This window comes from Lemur catta, chromosome 6 (assembly GCF_020740605.2).
Source record: "Lemur catta isolate mLemCat1 chromosome 6, mLemCat1.pri, whole genome shotgun sequence".
NCBI lineage: Eukaryota > Metazoa > Chordata > Mammalia > Primates > Lemuridae > Lemur > Lemur catta.
Window position 1 is genome coordinate 76,849,867 of NC_059133.1, and position 16,250 is coordinate 76,866,116.

General features: G+C 38.6%; 2 protein-coding genes across 4 annotated transcripts in view; both read right to left on the minus strand.

Moving 5' to 3' along the window:
* Nucleotides 1-3,178: 3,178 nt before the first annotated feature.
* LOC123640679 (ATP synthase subunit ATP5MJ, mitochondrial-like) lies at nt 3,179-3,355 on the minus strand. Its single transcript, XM_045555253.1, has one exon. It carries the CDS (start codon nt 3,353-3,355, stop codon nt 3,179-3,181), a length of 177 nt encoding a protein of 58 aa, XP_045411209.1.
* A 3,176-nt stretch (nt 3,356-6,531) lies between these two features.
* Nucleotides 6,532-16,250, minus strand: part of RASSF8 (Ras association domain family member 8) — a 108,724-nt gene continuing 99,005 nt past the window's right edge. For all 3 annotated transcript variants that reach the window (XM_045554176.1, XM_045554174.1, XM_045554175.1), the window contains 3 exons: nt 13,575-14,464; nt 11,315-11,459; nt 6,532-10,686 (listed from right to left, as the gene is read on the minus strand). In XM_045554176.1, coding sequence (XP_045410132.1) covers nt 10,565-10,686; nt 11,315-11,459; nt 13,575-14,464 — 1,157 coding nt within the window. In that variant the 3' untranslated portion in view covers nt 6,532-10,564. The remainder of the gene's footprint in view (nt 10,687-11,314; nt 11,460-13,574; nt 14,465-16,250) is intronic.

Sequence of the window (16,250 nt, forward strand, 5' to 3'; positions counted from 1 at the left end):
GTCCCCAGGTGACACAGAGGCTGCTGGTCCTCTGACTGTACTACGTAACAAATGTTTGCATTTCTCCCTGACAAAGGTTACCTCTTCCTCGTTTTAAAATATATTTGTATGTATATGGCAGCTAGGGGTGGGAGTTCTGCATTTTTAACTATCATCTCTGTGCAGACAGTTTCTATATGGACATCTTTGCTTCCTTGTCGAGCTTTAGAGGTGCATAGTCAGATACTTTCTGGATCTCTCAATGCAGAGCCTACTAGCATCTCAACAGGACTAGTGCAAAACTTTTCTCACCATCTTCTGGTGGATCCCATGTCCATCAAAGACATCACAAAGTGGTAGAATTTCAGAGCTGGCGAGGACAGTGATTGTCTCGAATGGCTTCTTCCATTTACAGATAAGGAAGCAGAAAATGAGAGCAGTTAAGCAGCTTTTCCCAGATGAGATAGTGATTAAGTGGCAGAGCTAGGACCAGAACCAGGCTTTGCCAGAGCTTTCCCCAGCAGATCAAAGCTTTCTAACTACCTTGCTTGTAACTCTTGGAATAAACCTTGACCACTCTCTTTTTACCCCCCTTTTTATGACAGTTGGACATAAAACTCTGTCAGTATTATCCCTGAAAGTGTCTCTTGAGTGTGCTCAGCAATTTCCGTTTCTCTGCCCTCTTAGTTCACCCCTACCCACTCATGAGTTACTGCAGAATAATCTTCAAGCCAGTCTCTTCATGTCCCCACCTCCCTTCTCGAGCCTGCACAGAACTCTTCGTGCTTCTTGTCAAAAACAGAGACTGCTTTGGCTTACTGACGTCCTCCATCCTCCTCTCCAACCACACTCACGCACTCATCTTAAAATTTTAGGCACACCAGCTTGCCAAAAGTTCATCACGCTTTTCCTTCTGAGTGTCTTTGCTGCTTCTTTTTGCAATTGCCATGATTGATGAAATATTTTTCACTTTTATGACCTAGCTCAAAGGCTTCTATTCAGGCCTTCAACTGATTGGACGAGGCTCACCTATATTACAGAGGACAATGTTTCATTCTGTCACTGACTTAATTTGTACTCTGGGTTATTTCACTTAGCACAATGTCCTCTAGGATCATCCATATTGTTGCAAATGGCAGGATCTCTTTTTTAAAGGCTGAGCAATATTCCATTGTATACATGTACATACACCATAATTTCTTTATCCATTCATCTGTCAACAGATACTTTGTTTCCATATCTTGGCTGTTGTGAATGAACATGGGAGTGCAGATATCTCTTTGAGGTGCTGATTTTATTTCCTTTGGGTATATACCCAGCAGAGGGATTGCTGCATCATATGGTGGCTTTATTTGTAATTTTCTGAGGACCCTTCATCCTGTTTTCCATATAGCTGTACCAATTGAAATTCTCACCAACAGTGTACAGAGTTTCCTTTCTTCCACACCCTCGTCAACACTTATCTCTTGTCTTTTGATAATAGCAGGTGTAACCTAATAGGTGTGAGGTGATATCTTGTTGTGGTTTTGATGTGCACTTTCCTGATGATTAGTGATGTTGAGCCCTTTTTCGTATACCTGTTGGCCATTTTTACATATTCTTTGGAAAAATATCTATTCAGGTCTCTTGCCCATTTTTAATTATAATTGGGTCATTTGTTTTCTTCTATTAAATTCTGTGAGTTCCTTATGCATTTTGGATATTAACCCCTTGTTAGACATATAGTTGGCAAATATTTTCTCCCAATCCATAGTCTGCCTTTTCATTTTGATGATTGTTCCCTTGGTTGTGCAGAAGCTCTTTAGTTTGAGGCAGTCCTACTTGTTTATTTTTGTTTTTGCTGCCTGAGCTTTTGGTGTGATATCCAATCTTTATGCCCCTGCTTAACAGAAGCAGGTCTGATGATCCCTAGATAATTCCTAGATAAAATAGAGGAAACATACAACAACAACAACAGAAAGAGTGAAGAGGTTGGTGAATTCGTTTTTCTACATATGATCATGACCTCAATTACCATCTATAGTTTGGACTTTTGTCCTTACTGGTTAGAACCAATTTTTTAGGGCCTCCGTGAAATATTCATTTAACTCTACAAAATAGTACTTGAATGGCTTGTTTTAGTTTAAGATCTTGAATTAAAAAATACACATTGACAGGTTATAAAGCTGCATCAAATTTGGGGGGATATCTAGCAAAATAAAGCATCTTTAGATCTCAAGTTTATTCCTTTAGCTACTATTTTTGGAAACAGACCAGACTAAGTTTATGTCTATTCATAAAAGGACATTTTGTCTATGAGCTTAATTTGGGAAGGATTAAGGATAATTCAGATTTTAAACATTTGTTTAGTATCTTTAAAATGCCTTCCTCCTGCTCACTATTAGATTTGAGAAGACTGATCACATGAGCAATTGGTAGGAGGGGTTGCTGAATCACAGTTTGGAAAAGGCCTGTATATTCTGTGTCAGTTGCCTAGAAACAGTAAGCTGGACTTCGCAGGCTTCCCGGGCATCTCGAACCTCTTGCTGAAGCCTGATGTGTGTTACGTAGCCCGGAAAACTCCTTCATTTCTGCACAGCCTGCCCACACTTCCTGTAAGCCTTAACTCCGATGTCATCTTTTCAGGGAGGCCTTCTCAAGCCATCTACGTAAAATCGCAATCAATCCTTCCCCCCAACTTCGGCACCTCCTATCCCTCATTGCTGCTTTATTTTTTTCTCGTTAGTTGTTACCACAATCGAAGATGTTATATATTTTGCTTCTTTGTTCATCATCTGTCTTCCTCCTTAGAATATAAGCTCCACGGAGGCAGGGATTTTTTTTTTTTCATGCATAACATTTATTGAGCATTCGAATATAAGTGTCTAAATCCTGATCTCCAACTCTGGTGACAATGGAGATATTTACCCTCAGTTCCTCAGAGTTCTAACGATGAACAGCTCAGTGCGATTCTGATTTCATCTGCTGCATTACAAATGATCTACACAGAGTGCGCCCGGCACACAGGAGGGGCCTGAGAGGGGACACACTAAAAGCAGTCCCGTGTGGGGTGCGTCTCACAGACATGTTTATTCATGCCAGGAAGGAGACAGCACTTATACACGTGTCCAGGGACGTCCCACGTTCCCATCTAACACGGCTCGCTTAGGCCCACAGGCAGACTGACGTTCCATCTCTTGCAAACTCCAAGTGAGGCTGCTTAGTGATGACCACGAGCGGGCACAGGAGCTTTCAGAGGTTTCCTTCTTTTATCAGCACTCCTGATTTTATAAACAATGAGGCTCATCAAGCCCACTCTGACCCAGATCTCCTGGTAAACTTGGGCATAGTAGAATTTCAAGGGGACCCACACATTTTTAATGATGTTTTGAAGCATCTCAGGGCCAGACCAGTGGCTCAGTTGTGGCAGAGAGCCACGGCCAACGACTCAGAAAAGGAGGGCAGGGATTTTGGTTTTTTGGTTCACTGCTGTATCTCCAGTGTCTACGACATAGTAGGCCTTCAATAAATCTGGCTGAGTAGAAAGCCTATTTACTCTTCAAAGCCTAATCCCCTCCTCAATGAAGCCCTTCCTGATTTGCTCAGTTACATATTATGTGCTTCCATAGAACAAAATTAACCTTACTTTTGACCTGACATTAAAGCCCACATTGTCCTTCTTTATTACTTTCAAAGTTTTCAGATATAGGTATCTTGATAAAGTATGCTTCTGCACATGCATTCTGAGACTCCATTATAATACGTACAAGTTAGGGAACATTTCACTGACAGCAGAAAATGTGAAAAATACGGGATTTTAATGAACTTCAGTTCAATGATTCCATAAGATGAGGCTCCCCCAAAATAATCAACCAACCACCCGCCAACCACCAAGCCAGTTTGGTTTTAGCCTGATTCGTAACAGTGAATCCGGTTGCTCCACGCTGACCTGATCAAACCACAAATGGAGTGTCGTGATCAGCTCTGGCTGCCACGTTCAGGACTGATCTAGAGCATGTTCCGGAGAGAAGAGACTAGAGACTGCATACTCTTAGAAAGAATTTGGAATACTTATCCTGGGAAGGAGAAGGCGAGGGGGCATCACAGATGTCGTCAAATACGTGGAGTGCTGTGAAGTTGGTGAGGAATTGTTTCTTCTGCGTGGCGTTAAAGAAAGTTGAAATTACAAGAAATAAAAGGGAGACCTTTTTAGCTTGCAGAGGTGGGCCAGGAAGGTGTGGTCCTGGAGGCCTCTGATGTAGGCTGGTGTTGGTGGGGCTGATGCATGAGTGGCTCATGGCTGTGCCTGACGACTGTCACCATGGCCTGTCTGGTGAGCCCTCCCCCTTGGCTGAGTGGCGTATTCCTGGTGTGTATATGGTGCACTCCTTTCTGCCCTCCTCAGCCTCTGTGTGCTGTTGGCTGCTCATCGTGTCCTTCCATGATTTGCTTTCTGCTTAAAAAAATTTTTTTGTTGCTAAGTATTCCAATTCATTTATTTTTCACACTACCAGCAGTTGCAGGAAACTTGTAAATACTGACTTTGCATAGACAGAGTTTGTATTGCCCCCCTTCTTCACTCCCTGTCATTCTGGACCATGTCAGATCCTTCTGTCACCTTGGACACTGACACGTGGCAGAGGAGTGAAAGTGGTGGCTATAGAACACACTGCCAAGTGTGACGCTGGGAAAACAGTATTCCACCACACTGGATGAAGAGCTCTGGATGGTTAAATCTGGTATGAAGAGCATTTCCCCAAATCCATGCAGTTCTCACAGAGCATCACAGTGGGTGGAAGTCTATGAGGGGGAAGGAAGCCCATTTGAACGCCCACCTTGTGAATACATATTCGATGCTCCATGTTTTTATTCTTCCTCCTCCCTTCCTCCCGTGCCAATCCCTGCCCACCAGCACAAAAAACAGAGTACCTGTGAATACTCACCATTGCGAGACCCACAGCACCATGCATCTGCAGTTCAATCTTTCATCCTGCACCTCCACTTAAACACTGTCCTTTTGCTACTGTCTACTTAGGTGTCTACAACCTGTTTGGTTCTCTGTATTTCCTGGCTCAAAGTAGGTGCTCAACAAAAATTTGTTATGTGCATAAACCTAACAGCTGCTTTCTTAGTTCAGGTTACCTTCTCCTCTGGCCTGGACTCGCACAGGCCTCTTCAGCTGTCTCTCTGGCCTCTTGTCTTAACCCACTTATAGTCAGTTCTCCACATTGTCAGCAAGAAGGAATTTCCTAACATGCTAATCATTTAATTTTATGCTTCAAACTCGTAGCTCTCAGGATGAAGTCCAAATTCTTTTCCATTGCACCCAAGGCCCTTGGTGATCTGATGCCTCCCTCCCTCCTTTCTTGGCCCTCCCTGGCCCTCCACCATCTGGCTACAGCTCCACATGCTCTTCATCTCCCCATCTTCAGCCTGTGCCAGATAGCCCTTCCTGGTTTCTACCACTTTCTCCAGGGGCTTCCAACACCTTGGGTTGGGGTAACCTCCTCCTAATGTTTCCATGGCTCTCGATCCTTGTCCCTTTAATGGTGCCTAACATGTTCTATTGAGATTTTCATCTTGCTCACTGGACTGTAATCTTCTTGAGGTGGAGAACAGATATTAATTTCAATCTAGTGTTGGGCCAACAATGGGAGGGTCATAAAATGTCTATAGGAAGCACGAATGTGTCCAGCATATTTATGCCCATTTTATAGGATTCCTTTGGCCTCCTAAGAGACACGGCACAAATGTGAAGTGGGCAGCAGGTGAAGAGTCCAGTGAACAGGAGTTCCTATTTCTTGCTCTGCCATTAACCAAACATACAACTTCAGAGGAGGACAGCATGGATAATTAAAATTCTAAAAGTCCCCCAAACTAGGACATAGAATAATTGGTATTTTGAATTATTTTAAGTTTCTCATTTTATCTTTGCTTTTATAACACACTACTATTCATATGTATAATTTCTCCATCAAGGTTTAACTTATACTTACAAAAATATTCCTGTAACAATGACAATTTATATACTGCCACATTAAAAAGCGGTTAAAATGCAAAAACTGGGCATCATAAAGCTTACGCAGCTGTACCACGGACTACAGGGAAGTACTTTGGGGTCTGAAAGGTCTAAATTCAAATTCTGTGTCAGCTACCTCCCAGGTGTGTGATTTGGGAGTTCTCCGGGTGGTTGTGAATGTTACAGTGTGACAAGTATCCTTTATTGCACCTGGCATGCAGTAGGGACCGAAATGTTAGTAGTTCTCTTCTCACCTAGGGTTTTAAGGAGATCTGGGAATACAGAGATTCATTAAGAATCATCTTTCACTTTTGAAATAAAAGGAAGGCCTATTATTAATAGTTTCTTAATTCAGTTTTTACTTTGATGAAGTAGCTACCTTTTGAGCCATGGATAACTCTTTAGATATTTATAATAATTAACATTAGAGTTAGAAGTATGTAATTTGTGTCATCATTATGTGCACTTATTTTCTTTGGCATCTTTTAGAGGAAATAATAAAATTGTATTTTAAAATATTAAGGACATAAGAAACAAATCAACAATTGTAATGCCCCAAATGAATCCTGAAAATTTATTATTTGGGAGAATATCTGATATTGATCCTTTGTTTTACAGCTCATGATAATAATCAGAAAATATAATACATTTTGAAATGAAAGGCAAAGAAAAGAGTAATTACATATAATACATATTACATATTTTTTATTTGTACATAAGCAAAGCAGTACTAAAAGCATATTATTTGTCCACAATTAGTGAATGTGGCAATTTTCTGTTTAAAGCTGCAGCAACTCAAATCCTCCTAGGGTCAACAAAGAAAAACATACCGAGAAATAGATTTAGGGTTATCACCATGTCTGGCTGTAAACCTATTTTTTAATCTTTCCCCTCCCCCCATATATATGTATATACTTTATTGCCTTTATATTTCTGCTGGTTTAATATAATTAGTATACTAAATAGTTTTCTGCATTTATTTGGTTTCTAAAAATATATAAAATGCATTGGAAAGAGCTCCTGCAGCTTTCAAGCAGTCACTGTCCTGGCATAGAAAGCTTATTCTGGAAATGTAAAGCAGCAATACTGAATAAATAGTGATTGTTTTGTCTTCTTGATACAGCTGATGGCCTTCACCCAAAACTTAAAAATACTGTAGCAAAGAGTATAAACATGCAACTTTAGAAAATGGACATAATATAAAAGTGATACTTATGAGCTAATTTTTAATACAATATAGGTCACTAAAGACAACTTTAGGTACAAGAGGGATGTGAACACAGCGTTGTTATTTACATACAAATTAAGGCCCAATTTTTCAAAGGCAATGCACGATGGGAACTGCCCATCCACTTAAGCTCTTTGCATGCCTGAAATCAAGAGATTTTGCCTTTTCCATGTTATTTCCTTAATCCATTACAGTTTTAACTTGAAAAGATGTTCACAGAAGTTTTCTTTTTTAAAGACTGTTTTGCTCTTATTCACAAAGAAAATTATCTTTTAATGCAGGTGTAAATTTTATTTATGCTATGGAAACAAGTGCTTTTATGTTCTCATAAACTGCTATAGTTCACATTTCACACTATAAATTCTATTTTTTTACTGTATCTCATATATATATGTATATTTTTCACTCTATCAGTCTTGTTTTAGCTCTTGTTTCTGTCTAATTTGAACTACATGAATTCATGATTGGCTCACTGATTACTAGGGGAATTAAACAACAGGTAATTCCTGTTAATACCAACTGAAGTCTCACATATTAAAAATGCCTTATGCATCAAGACAAAAAACCAAATGCTAACAACCCAAAATATCTCATAAGGATAACAAAAGAACTGAGGTCAACCACTAGAGATCATTCTCGGAGGATGACAGATACTCAAGAGGTCAAATATAACAACAGTATTAAAATTATTCCTTGGTAAGAAAAAAATCTTTAAGTGTATTTAATACTTATAGAAAATTACAATAAAACAATTTGCAGTATGATTTTTAAAAAAACACAAAAACTTGTCATCTAATTTAGTATTTAGAACCTGAATATTCCCCCGGATGCAAAATTTTATATTTGGTATTTTTATATACTATTGCCTGCTCCCCCCTCAGAAATGTATCCAAAGATGTAGCACTTAGTGTATTTGTATTCACAATAGATAAAAATAATCACAAATAGACTAAAATATTTTAAGATGTTCCTACGGCAATGAGTTATTTCCCTCTAAGTCTTACAAAATATTTCTTAGCTTTGTGCTTCCAGAAGTAATATAATCTATTAAAAACTACAGCTGCTCAATGTATTCATCATACTCACATTTATATACTTTTCCCATCTAGGAAATAGTATTTTTTTTTTTCTATCTGTAATTAGGTCCATGAAGATTGTTTGGCAGCTTGGAAATTATGATGAAGTCAGAGAGGTTAACTGTGGACCCGTGCTGGGGAACCCAGGACTGCTGTAAGTTGCAATGATGCTGCCTCTCTTTAAAGTTATTAGATTAATTCTGATAATAATTTACAACAATTAATTTGGATACTGGCTTTGTGTTTTTCATGGTATGCCAAAGCATCTGTGTAATTTCCAATTGCAAAGTTTAATATTACCTATAGTTTAACATTTTGATTTAAACAGAATGCAGTTGATATAAAAAATCTTTTTCTTTGTGAATAAAGTCTCAATTTCTCAGAACAATGACAAAATGACTTTTAGTGTAGGACAGGACTCTTTAAAAATAAGGCATATATTGGGCATACATAAATCAATGTTTTCACAAAAGCTACAAATTATTTTGATTTTTAATTACCCTAATTTTAAGTATATGTTGAAATGAAATAACTATTTTAAACTGAGAGCAAATGTGTACAGAATGTGGTTATTTAAGTAAAAATCATTTACTTCTTCAGTTGTTTGCAAAGTAATATAATGGCAAGATCAACTCGATAACTCCAAGAACCCCCAAAAATAATATCTTCAGGTGAGGTCTGCCACTTAGCTGTACTAGAAAAGGCAACTCTACATTATTACTTTCAGTTCTCTAGAAGCTTCTATATATTTTCATAGCCATTCTTAAAATTTTTTATAGGAAACCTAAGTAAAGCAGCATTCTCAGCATTCGTTGAACCAAAAATAAATCAAATGTGTTAAAACATCCAAAGTTGCCTTCATGCATAAGACATATCTTTTTATTGTTACCATGGCATTACTATATCAACCCACTTTTATTTTGTTGCATGTAAATAACACAGAGAATTTATTTTCTTCAGAATTAAAAACTACTTTAAATTTCAGATTAAAGTCTTCATTATTCTGTACCAAATTTGACCAGAGGGAATGTAAAAATGGCTAAGTGGTGTCTGACAACATCTGTCTAAATATTCCTATAAATCTTAGTTAAGTCACTACTCATGGGAGAGGCATTGACTCATTTTTGGTTTTATAAGTAAAACATGTACAAATGTAGATTAATGTCTTATAAAAGTCAAGCTTAAAAGTAAAAACACCTACTGAATTTTATTTTATTTCCTTGGTAAAAAGTACCTAACTCCAATCTACTTTCCCTCTAAGTGACTAGAGAAATCCCAATGGTAAATTATGTGCAAGCAATAACTTACGCACGGGTATGTATACCAATAGACCATACACAGGCAGTGGGTATTTTAAAATACAGCGCTTAAAGCAACATTCCGGAAGTAGAGCAATCTGGTCCTCTATAATTTACATATTATGTCAATTCTAAGGACCCGTGAGAGGAAATGATAAGGCAGGGGAGAAATGAAACATATATCAGGAAACCCCATGCCTGTTTGGATAGATATCAACAATTACATTTTTGTTCAACAGTATCTGAAACACTGCAAACCTTTTACACATACAATTGACCTCATGAAAAATATCTGTTATGTTATGTGCTCACTCATATATTTGGGAATATTATAAAGGAAAGACTAAATTCTAGATTTAAAAAAAAAACCAAATTATTTCTCCTAATTAAGCAATGGCTAATGGTCAGTTTCAGAAAATAAATGCAAGTGGGCTCTCCTGGAGTTGGTTTGGATGGCTGAACACCCTAGGACGCTTGTGTAGTTGTAAATCAGCAATGCATGGATGGAGTCTGGCAACATGCACACAAAGTCATAATCACACAATATGTAATGTAATTAAGTCACAGGATAAGTATTAATAAAAAATATTAAAACATCAACATTCACACATTAATTGATTACATGAAATAAATTAAACTAAGGCCAGTCACAAATGTTTCTTCACTCTTAAGTCAAGGTTTACTTATGTATACACACAATATGACACTTTGCTTATAGTCTCAAAATGCTACAAATAAAGATGAAGGCTTTGCATTACAGCTGCTGGACAAAAATATCAACACTGTTGATGTGTGAAAACACAGTTTCTTTGTTCTTTAGCATCAGTGCACAGGGTATGGCTCCAAGTGGTATGCGATTTAGGAGAGAAAAAAGACACGGTGGCTTGTGAAATACACCCTCTGTTCATCATTGGCACAAATCAAAGAGAGAATTCTACTGTCCTTGGTACCTTTATTGGGTCTCCCCCCCTAAAGACAGACAATGTTATACATATATGCCTTCAGGGTTAAAACCAGAGGAGATAGGATTCTGCAGAATGCGAAGATTACTGGGGAGCTGCCGAGATGAACCAGGTCGCTTCAGGGACCCAGACTGGAATGGCACCTCTAAACAGGAAACAGAGAAAGCCATTCAATGTACGCATCAACTTAGAAGACTCAGCAATATGAAAAATTAGAACCTGAAAGAAAGAACTGTCTAGAACAACAACTGCAAGCCCCCGTGGCCCTGGCTTGGGAGGAGAAGGCTAAAACCCTCTCAGATGGAAGCCTGTTTGATAAGCCAGATTTCAGTGATTTGAACAGTGATTGATCTTTAGAAAAGGTGAGCATTTTGCTTCTCTTGCTTAGATGATCACACCATATGTATACATAGATTTGGAATTGTCTTTTAAATATCAGCTCAAATCAATGAAAACTTTTAGAAGGGGAAGAAGGGAAGAAGGGGCATTTGGAACAGAGAGAAGCTAAAATTCAAATTAACTCATATATACTTCAAGAAAAATTTTTATAATGAAACAGTTTAAAACCAATGATATGAGATTTGGTGATTAGATGCTCACCTAAGTAAATAAATAATTTGAATTATTACTGATTTTCCCCAGAAACAGGATGTAAAAAAGATTTTTTTTAAGTGGCCCACTTAAAAGGATAATACTTTAACTGAACGCACGCAGTTTATTCAAAGCTAAGCAATGAGAATAAGGGAGAAAAAGCATATTGATCAACATCTTACCCCTTTCTATGTCCGCATGTGAGGCCTCTATTTCAATGGGCTCTGCTGGCAAAACGGTAACTTTTGTCCCTGTTTGCTGGATGAATTGCTGGAGATTGACTTGCCGCAGCTCTTTAGTCAACTGCTCCAGTTCTTGTTCTTTGTCCTAGATGGAAATTTATTATTATTTTTTTTAATTTGAGGATGCACTACTGGTCAGTTCAAGACATCCTAGTGACAAGTCCATCTGCTGCAGGGGTTAAATGTGGGATACCTACCTTCACAGGATCACATTTATATTGATACAATGGGCTAAAGAGGTCCTGTCACTCTGTGGCATGGGCCAAAAAACAAGCAAAGGAAAGACAATAACTTCTTCAGTTTGTCCTCTTAAATGTGATGCTTTCCTCTAGAACGCCATTATGCACCCTTGTGAAATAAATGTATGTCTGTAAACTTTCATTAAAAAATATGGGTTTCTATCCATCCCGGTGGTATAGCAATCTTGCTAGTAAGCTGGTCATAAATTTCTCTATTATCCACTTCATAAATGACTGCAAAATTAATTGTAATTTGGTCCTTGAGATTTAGAGTTCTTGTTTTCTGTTAAGTTTTCATGGGATCCATTATTAAGATTTATCTTATAGCATGAGTAAAGCAAGATTCCCATAAGATTCACACTAGGAGGTTCTTAAATTCCTGACAAAGACAGATCTGAGAACTACAGAGCCCTAAAGCAGGACAGCAAGTCTGGACAGCTGGAACGCTCCAAAAGCAAGGTATCCTTTAAACAGCCTTTCACCTCTTTCCCTCCTCTACTGTACTATAAGTGGCACGACCCCAGGCCCCAACCCAGGCTGGGTGTGTCCAAAGGGTTTGGTAGGGGTTTGGTAAGAGACAGTAGAGTTCAGTGGTTGTTTTCTCCACTTAACTTTGGCGATATGTTAGTAATTTGATTATTAGACACTTTCCAATGGGTGGTGGGATTTGCTACTTATGATTGTCGTAAGTTGGTGTTTGCTGTTAAGTAATACCAAAGGCAACACAACTTCCACTGTACCTTTTTAAGTGTCAAAATGAATCCAAATAGTAAAATATTGACAAATTACTGCATGAGAAATTCCTGATTTTCAAAATTCTGATAGTTTTCTCTCTCACTACAGTTAGTGACAGAGAAAGGAAATCATACTGGTTTTTCCTAAAACCTCAGCTTTCTCTGATTTTGAAACTTCTCAAACTTCAATGTGCACAGGTGCTACTGAGGAATCCTGTGACAATGTAGATTCTGAATTTCGAACAACTGTGCCCCGAAGCTGCCTGGCATGGACTACACTTTGAATAGCAGGCTCCTAACCCAGCAGAGTCCAACAGAACTTCCTCCAGTGATGGAAATGTTCTGTATCTGTGCTGTCCAATACAGCAGCCGTATGTGCTACTGTGGCTAAAAACAGAATTCTAAAATAATTTTAAACAAGTGTGACTAAAAACAGAATTTTAAAATTATTTAACAATTTACAGCCTAACTGAATATTATTTAATTTTAATTGATTTAAATTTCAATAGCCATATTATAATCAGTTGTGTTTATTTCTCATCTCATCTGTTAAGAGACTGATACTTCTTTGCAACTCCCACAAGACAATCACAGTGTCTTTTCAAGAATATGCACGTAAGAAATATAGTAAGAGTTGAGTGATCAGGGTCTAAGGGGGGAATATAAATGTTCTGACATGCACTAGAGAGGACAAAAATCGGAAAGGAATCTTTGTGCCTCTCTCAGGAAAGCAAAGGGTACTCTGGAGAGTGGAGGGGAGATGGGGACTATTTACAACTCGAGAAAGAAGCCGGGGCTGGCTGGCAACAACGCACATGTGGCAGAGAGGCAGTCCACTAGCCACATCGATCCTTGGTCAGCCAATCTATGGTAGCCTCTTTGGGCTTCAGTTCCCCTGTCTCTAAAAGGAGGAGATCAGCTTCACCATCTGGTCGTTAGAGTCCACTCCAGCTCTGACGTTCTATTCTCTTATATCCAATGATCTAGTGATGCAACTGCCATGGTAAAAAAGCCTCTTCCATGGTACAAGGATTAGTGGCTTTAGGTCTTCTCTTTATTCTGGTCTCATATCTAAGCTTCGTTATAAGAATTACACAAAACTTTTAAGCAAGCTAGGTCTCTAATTCTTTAAATATCAGGGAAGATGGACAATCATGAAAGAAGATTATAAGAATATACTAATTCTTTTGAATAGATGAAACATTCTATTTACATAAAGATTCCTACCTGTAATCGTTTGGTGGCTTGTCCAAGAGATCTCTCCACAGCTTTAATGCCATTTTCCAACCTCAGACTCTGCTGACCTTGGATGTCAATTTCCCCTTTGACCTTACCAATCTTTCCTTTAACCTCTTCCTCATTGACTTGTGCCTCCTGAACCTCCCGCTGCAATTTTTCTGCTTCAAGACCGCTTTCCATGGTCTGGATCTGTGCCAAATAGTCCTTTAATTTGCTTTCACATTCTGTTATTTTCTGTCTTATTTCTTGAAGTTGATCCTTCAGCTGCTTTTCATTTTCTTGTTCAATCTGTAATTCATTTTCCCAAAATTCCTCCTCCTCAATTTCTACATCATTTCTTTTGATCTTTTGCTCCAGGCGAACAATTTCCTCTTCAAGGTTGGAATTATATTTTTGCTCCCAAAATCGTATTTCTATTTCATTAGATTCCAGCTGTTTCTCAATCGATTGAAGCTTCTCTGTCTGCAAACGGATCAGCTTCTTCAATTCATCTGCTGTCGTTTTGCAATTATTCAGCACCTTTTGCTTAAACTCGGTTTCTTTACCTTTTCCGAAAATGTCCATTAATCCTTTGGCACCTCCTGTAAATGTCAGCGATTTCCTTTTGGGTTCTCTCCTTTTGATTGATTTGTCAATCTGAGGCCTCAGTTTAGCTAAGGGGGGCAGACTCTGCCTGTACAAAGTTCTTTCGGGAATCCGAGCCACACTGTCTGAGGTGGGCCGCTCGCCCAGGGACGGGCCTGTCCGGCGCAGGATGAGCTGTACGTCGCTGGCATACTGCCCCCACTTGTTTAAGGATATGATGGGATTTTCATGAGGTGCTAAGTGTCTTTCAGTATCTCTCCATTTTTCTATAAGGGTGTACCTTCCAGTTCGACCTAGGAAAAATAGATACGAATAAATTGTCAAAATGGGGCACGTAATAGCTAAATAATGCAACGGAGGACACCATTTGATAACTGTCTATCTTGATTAGCATCAGAGCGTCAAGTTTTACAGTCCAGTCCGTGTTGCCTCTAAAATCTTCACTTGAAGATACCGAACCCCTCAGGATGTGTAACAGTATAAAATTATAGGATGTATGCTGCATATACTCTTCAGACTTGCTTAGAGAAATTCAACCTGCATGAAACTCTTGTCAAATGTCTGATTGCCTAGAATACCTTACTTGGAGCAACACTGAACAAAGTTTGTTTTCCAGCTGAAACAGTGAAGGACACTAGAATCCCTATTGGAAGTCATGAGGGGCTGATCCCAGGAACCAGGTAGAACTTCAAAACTTGAGTAAACGTCCACTGTGCAAATCCCTCTGCTTTCTTTGCACATCAGGACTAGGGAAGGTTGGAGGTGCCACTTCTCCTGAAGGGAGACTTGGAGCCGATGGAACCTGCCACTCGGCTAGCAGGCAGCTGCCCAGGTGTGCTCTCGGTATCCCCGTGAGCGCTCAGCCAGCCCACAGCCAACCCACACGGCGGTATCTTCCTGCACACTGGTGGCAAATAAAACAATCACCTCAATGAAAACAACTCTTCAAAATAATTTCATATAAAAAGAGGGGCCTGAAGATTAGGCCCCTAAACTATCAGTTTTGATAGTAATAGTTTTGAAGAGTCTTCTAAAAAAACCACAAAACCCTGAAGTAAAATATTATTTATAAAAACAGAAAATCACATTTAAATTAAAAAAAAAATACTGAACCTATCTAATAATTATGGAAGATAAAATTTCAGAAGACAATGTAATGTCATAAATTTGAACAAACTTCCTAAATATTCTCATTTAAGGTGGGTAGTTCACATGGATTATCATAATTTTGTGAAAAGTGTACATTAGTAGTTACTGTTATTACAAAGGAAAAAAGACTGACCCTGCCATCTTGCAATTACATTGGCATATCCATATATTAATTTACCTTTCCTGCCCTCTTCTTTAAATTTCATGAGCTTCTGTACCAACAGTAGTATTTTCACAATTACTGTGTCAATAAATGGAAATCTGGATGCGTAAATATGAAAAGCCACGTATGCAATTCAGAAGTAGCACAAAGAATGACTTTGCTGTAAGTATATGGGTATCTTCTCCTTTAAGGAAACCTGAATTTTGGGTGCAGCTGAAAGTCGGGGCTTTGCAGGCAAACAGATTGCAGTTTTAATCCTGGATGAATTCCTTACTAGAGAAATGGCATAACTTCACTCTTACAACGTTTCAGATTCTGAGGGTCCGGTGTAATAAGCACCTACCACGATGCCTGGCCCATAGCAGGCTTTCAATGCGTGGTAGCCATTATTAATGTAAGACATTTTTATTTGCATAACAAAAAGGCTGACCAGAGACTTCCTTTAAATAGTGATTTGTCGTGACAATAATCTGACTTTAAAGAAGGAACTTTCAACTATATAAAGCTGGACAGAGTAGAAGGAACAAGGGCTCTGGGGAAGAAAGGCTTGTGCTTAAATCAGGCTCTGGCACCTATGGTACTTGTATGATTTGCACAAATTATTAAGTTTCCTTTAGCCTCAGGCTCCTCATCTGTAGGGAGAGAGCAGTCTTTCCTTACCTGACAAGGTTGTTCTGAGAGTCAAGAGAAAAATATATAAAAATGCTTTGTAAAATTGAAAGGTGCTATACAAATATTAGTAACTATTATAAAAATATCCAGGCAAA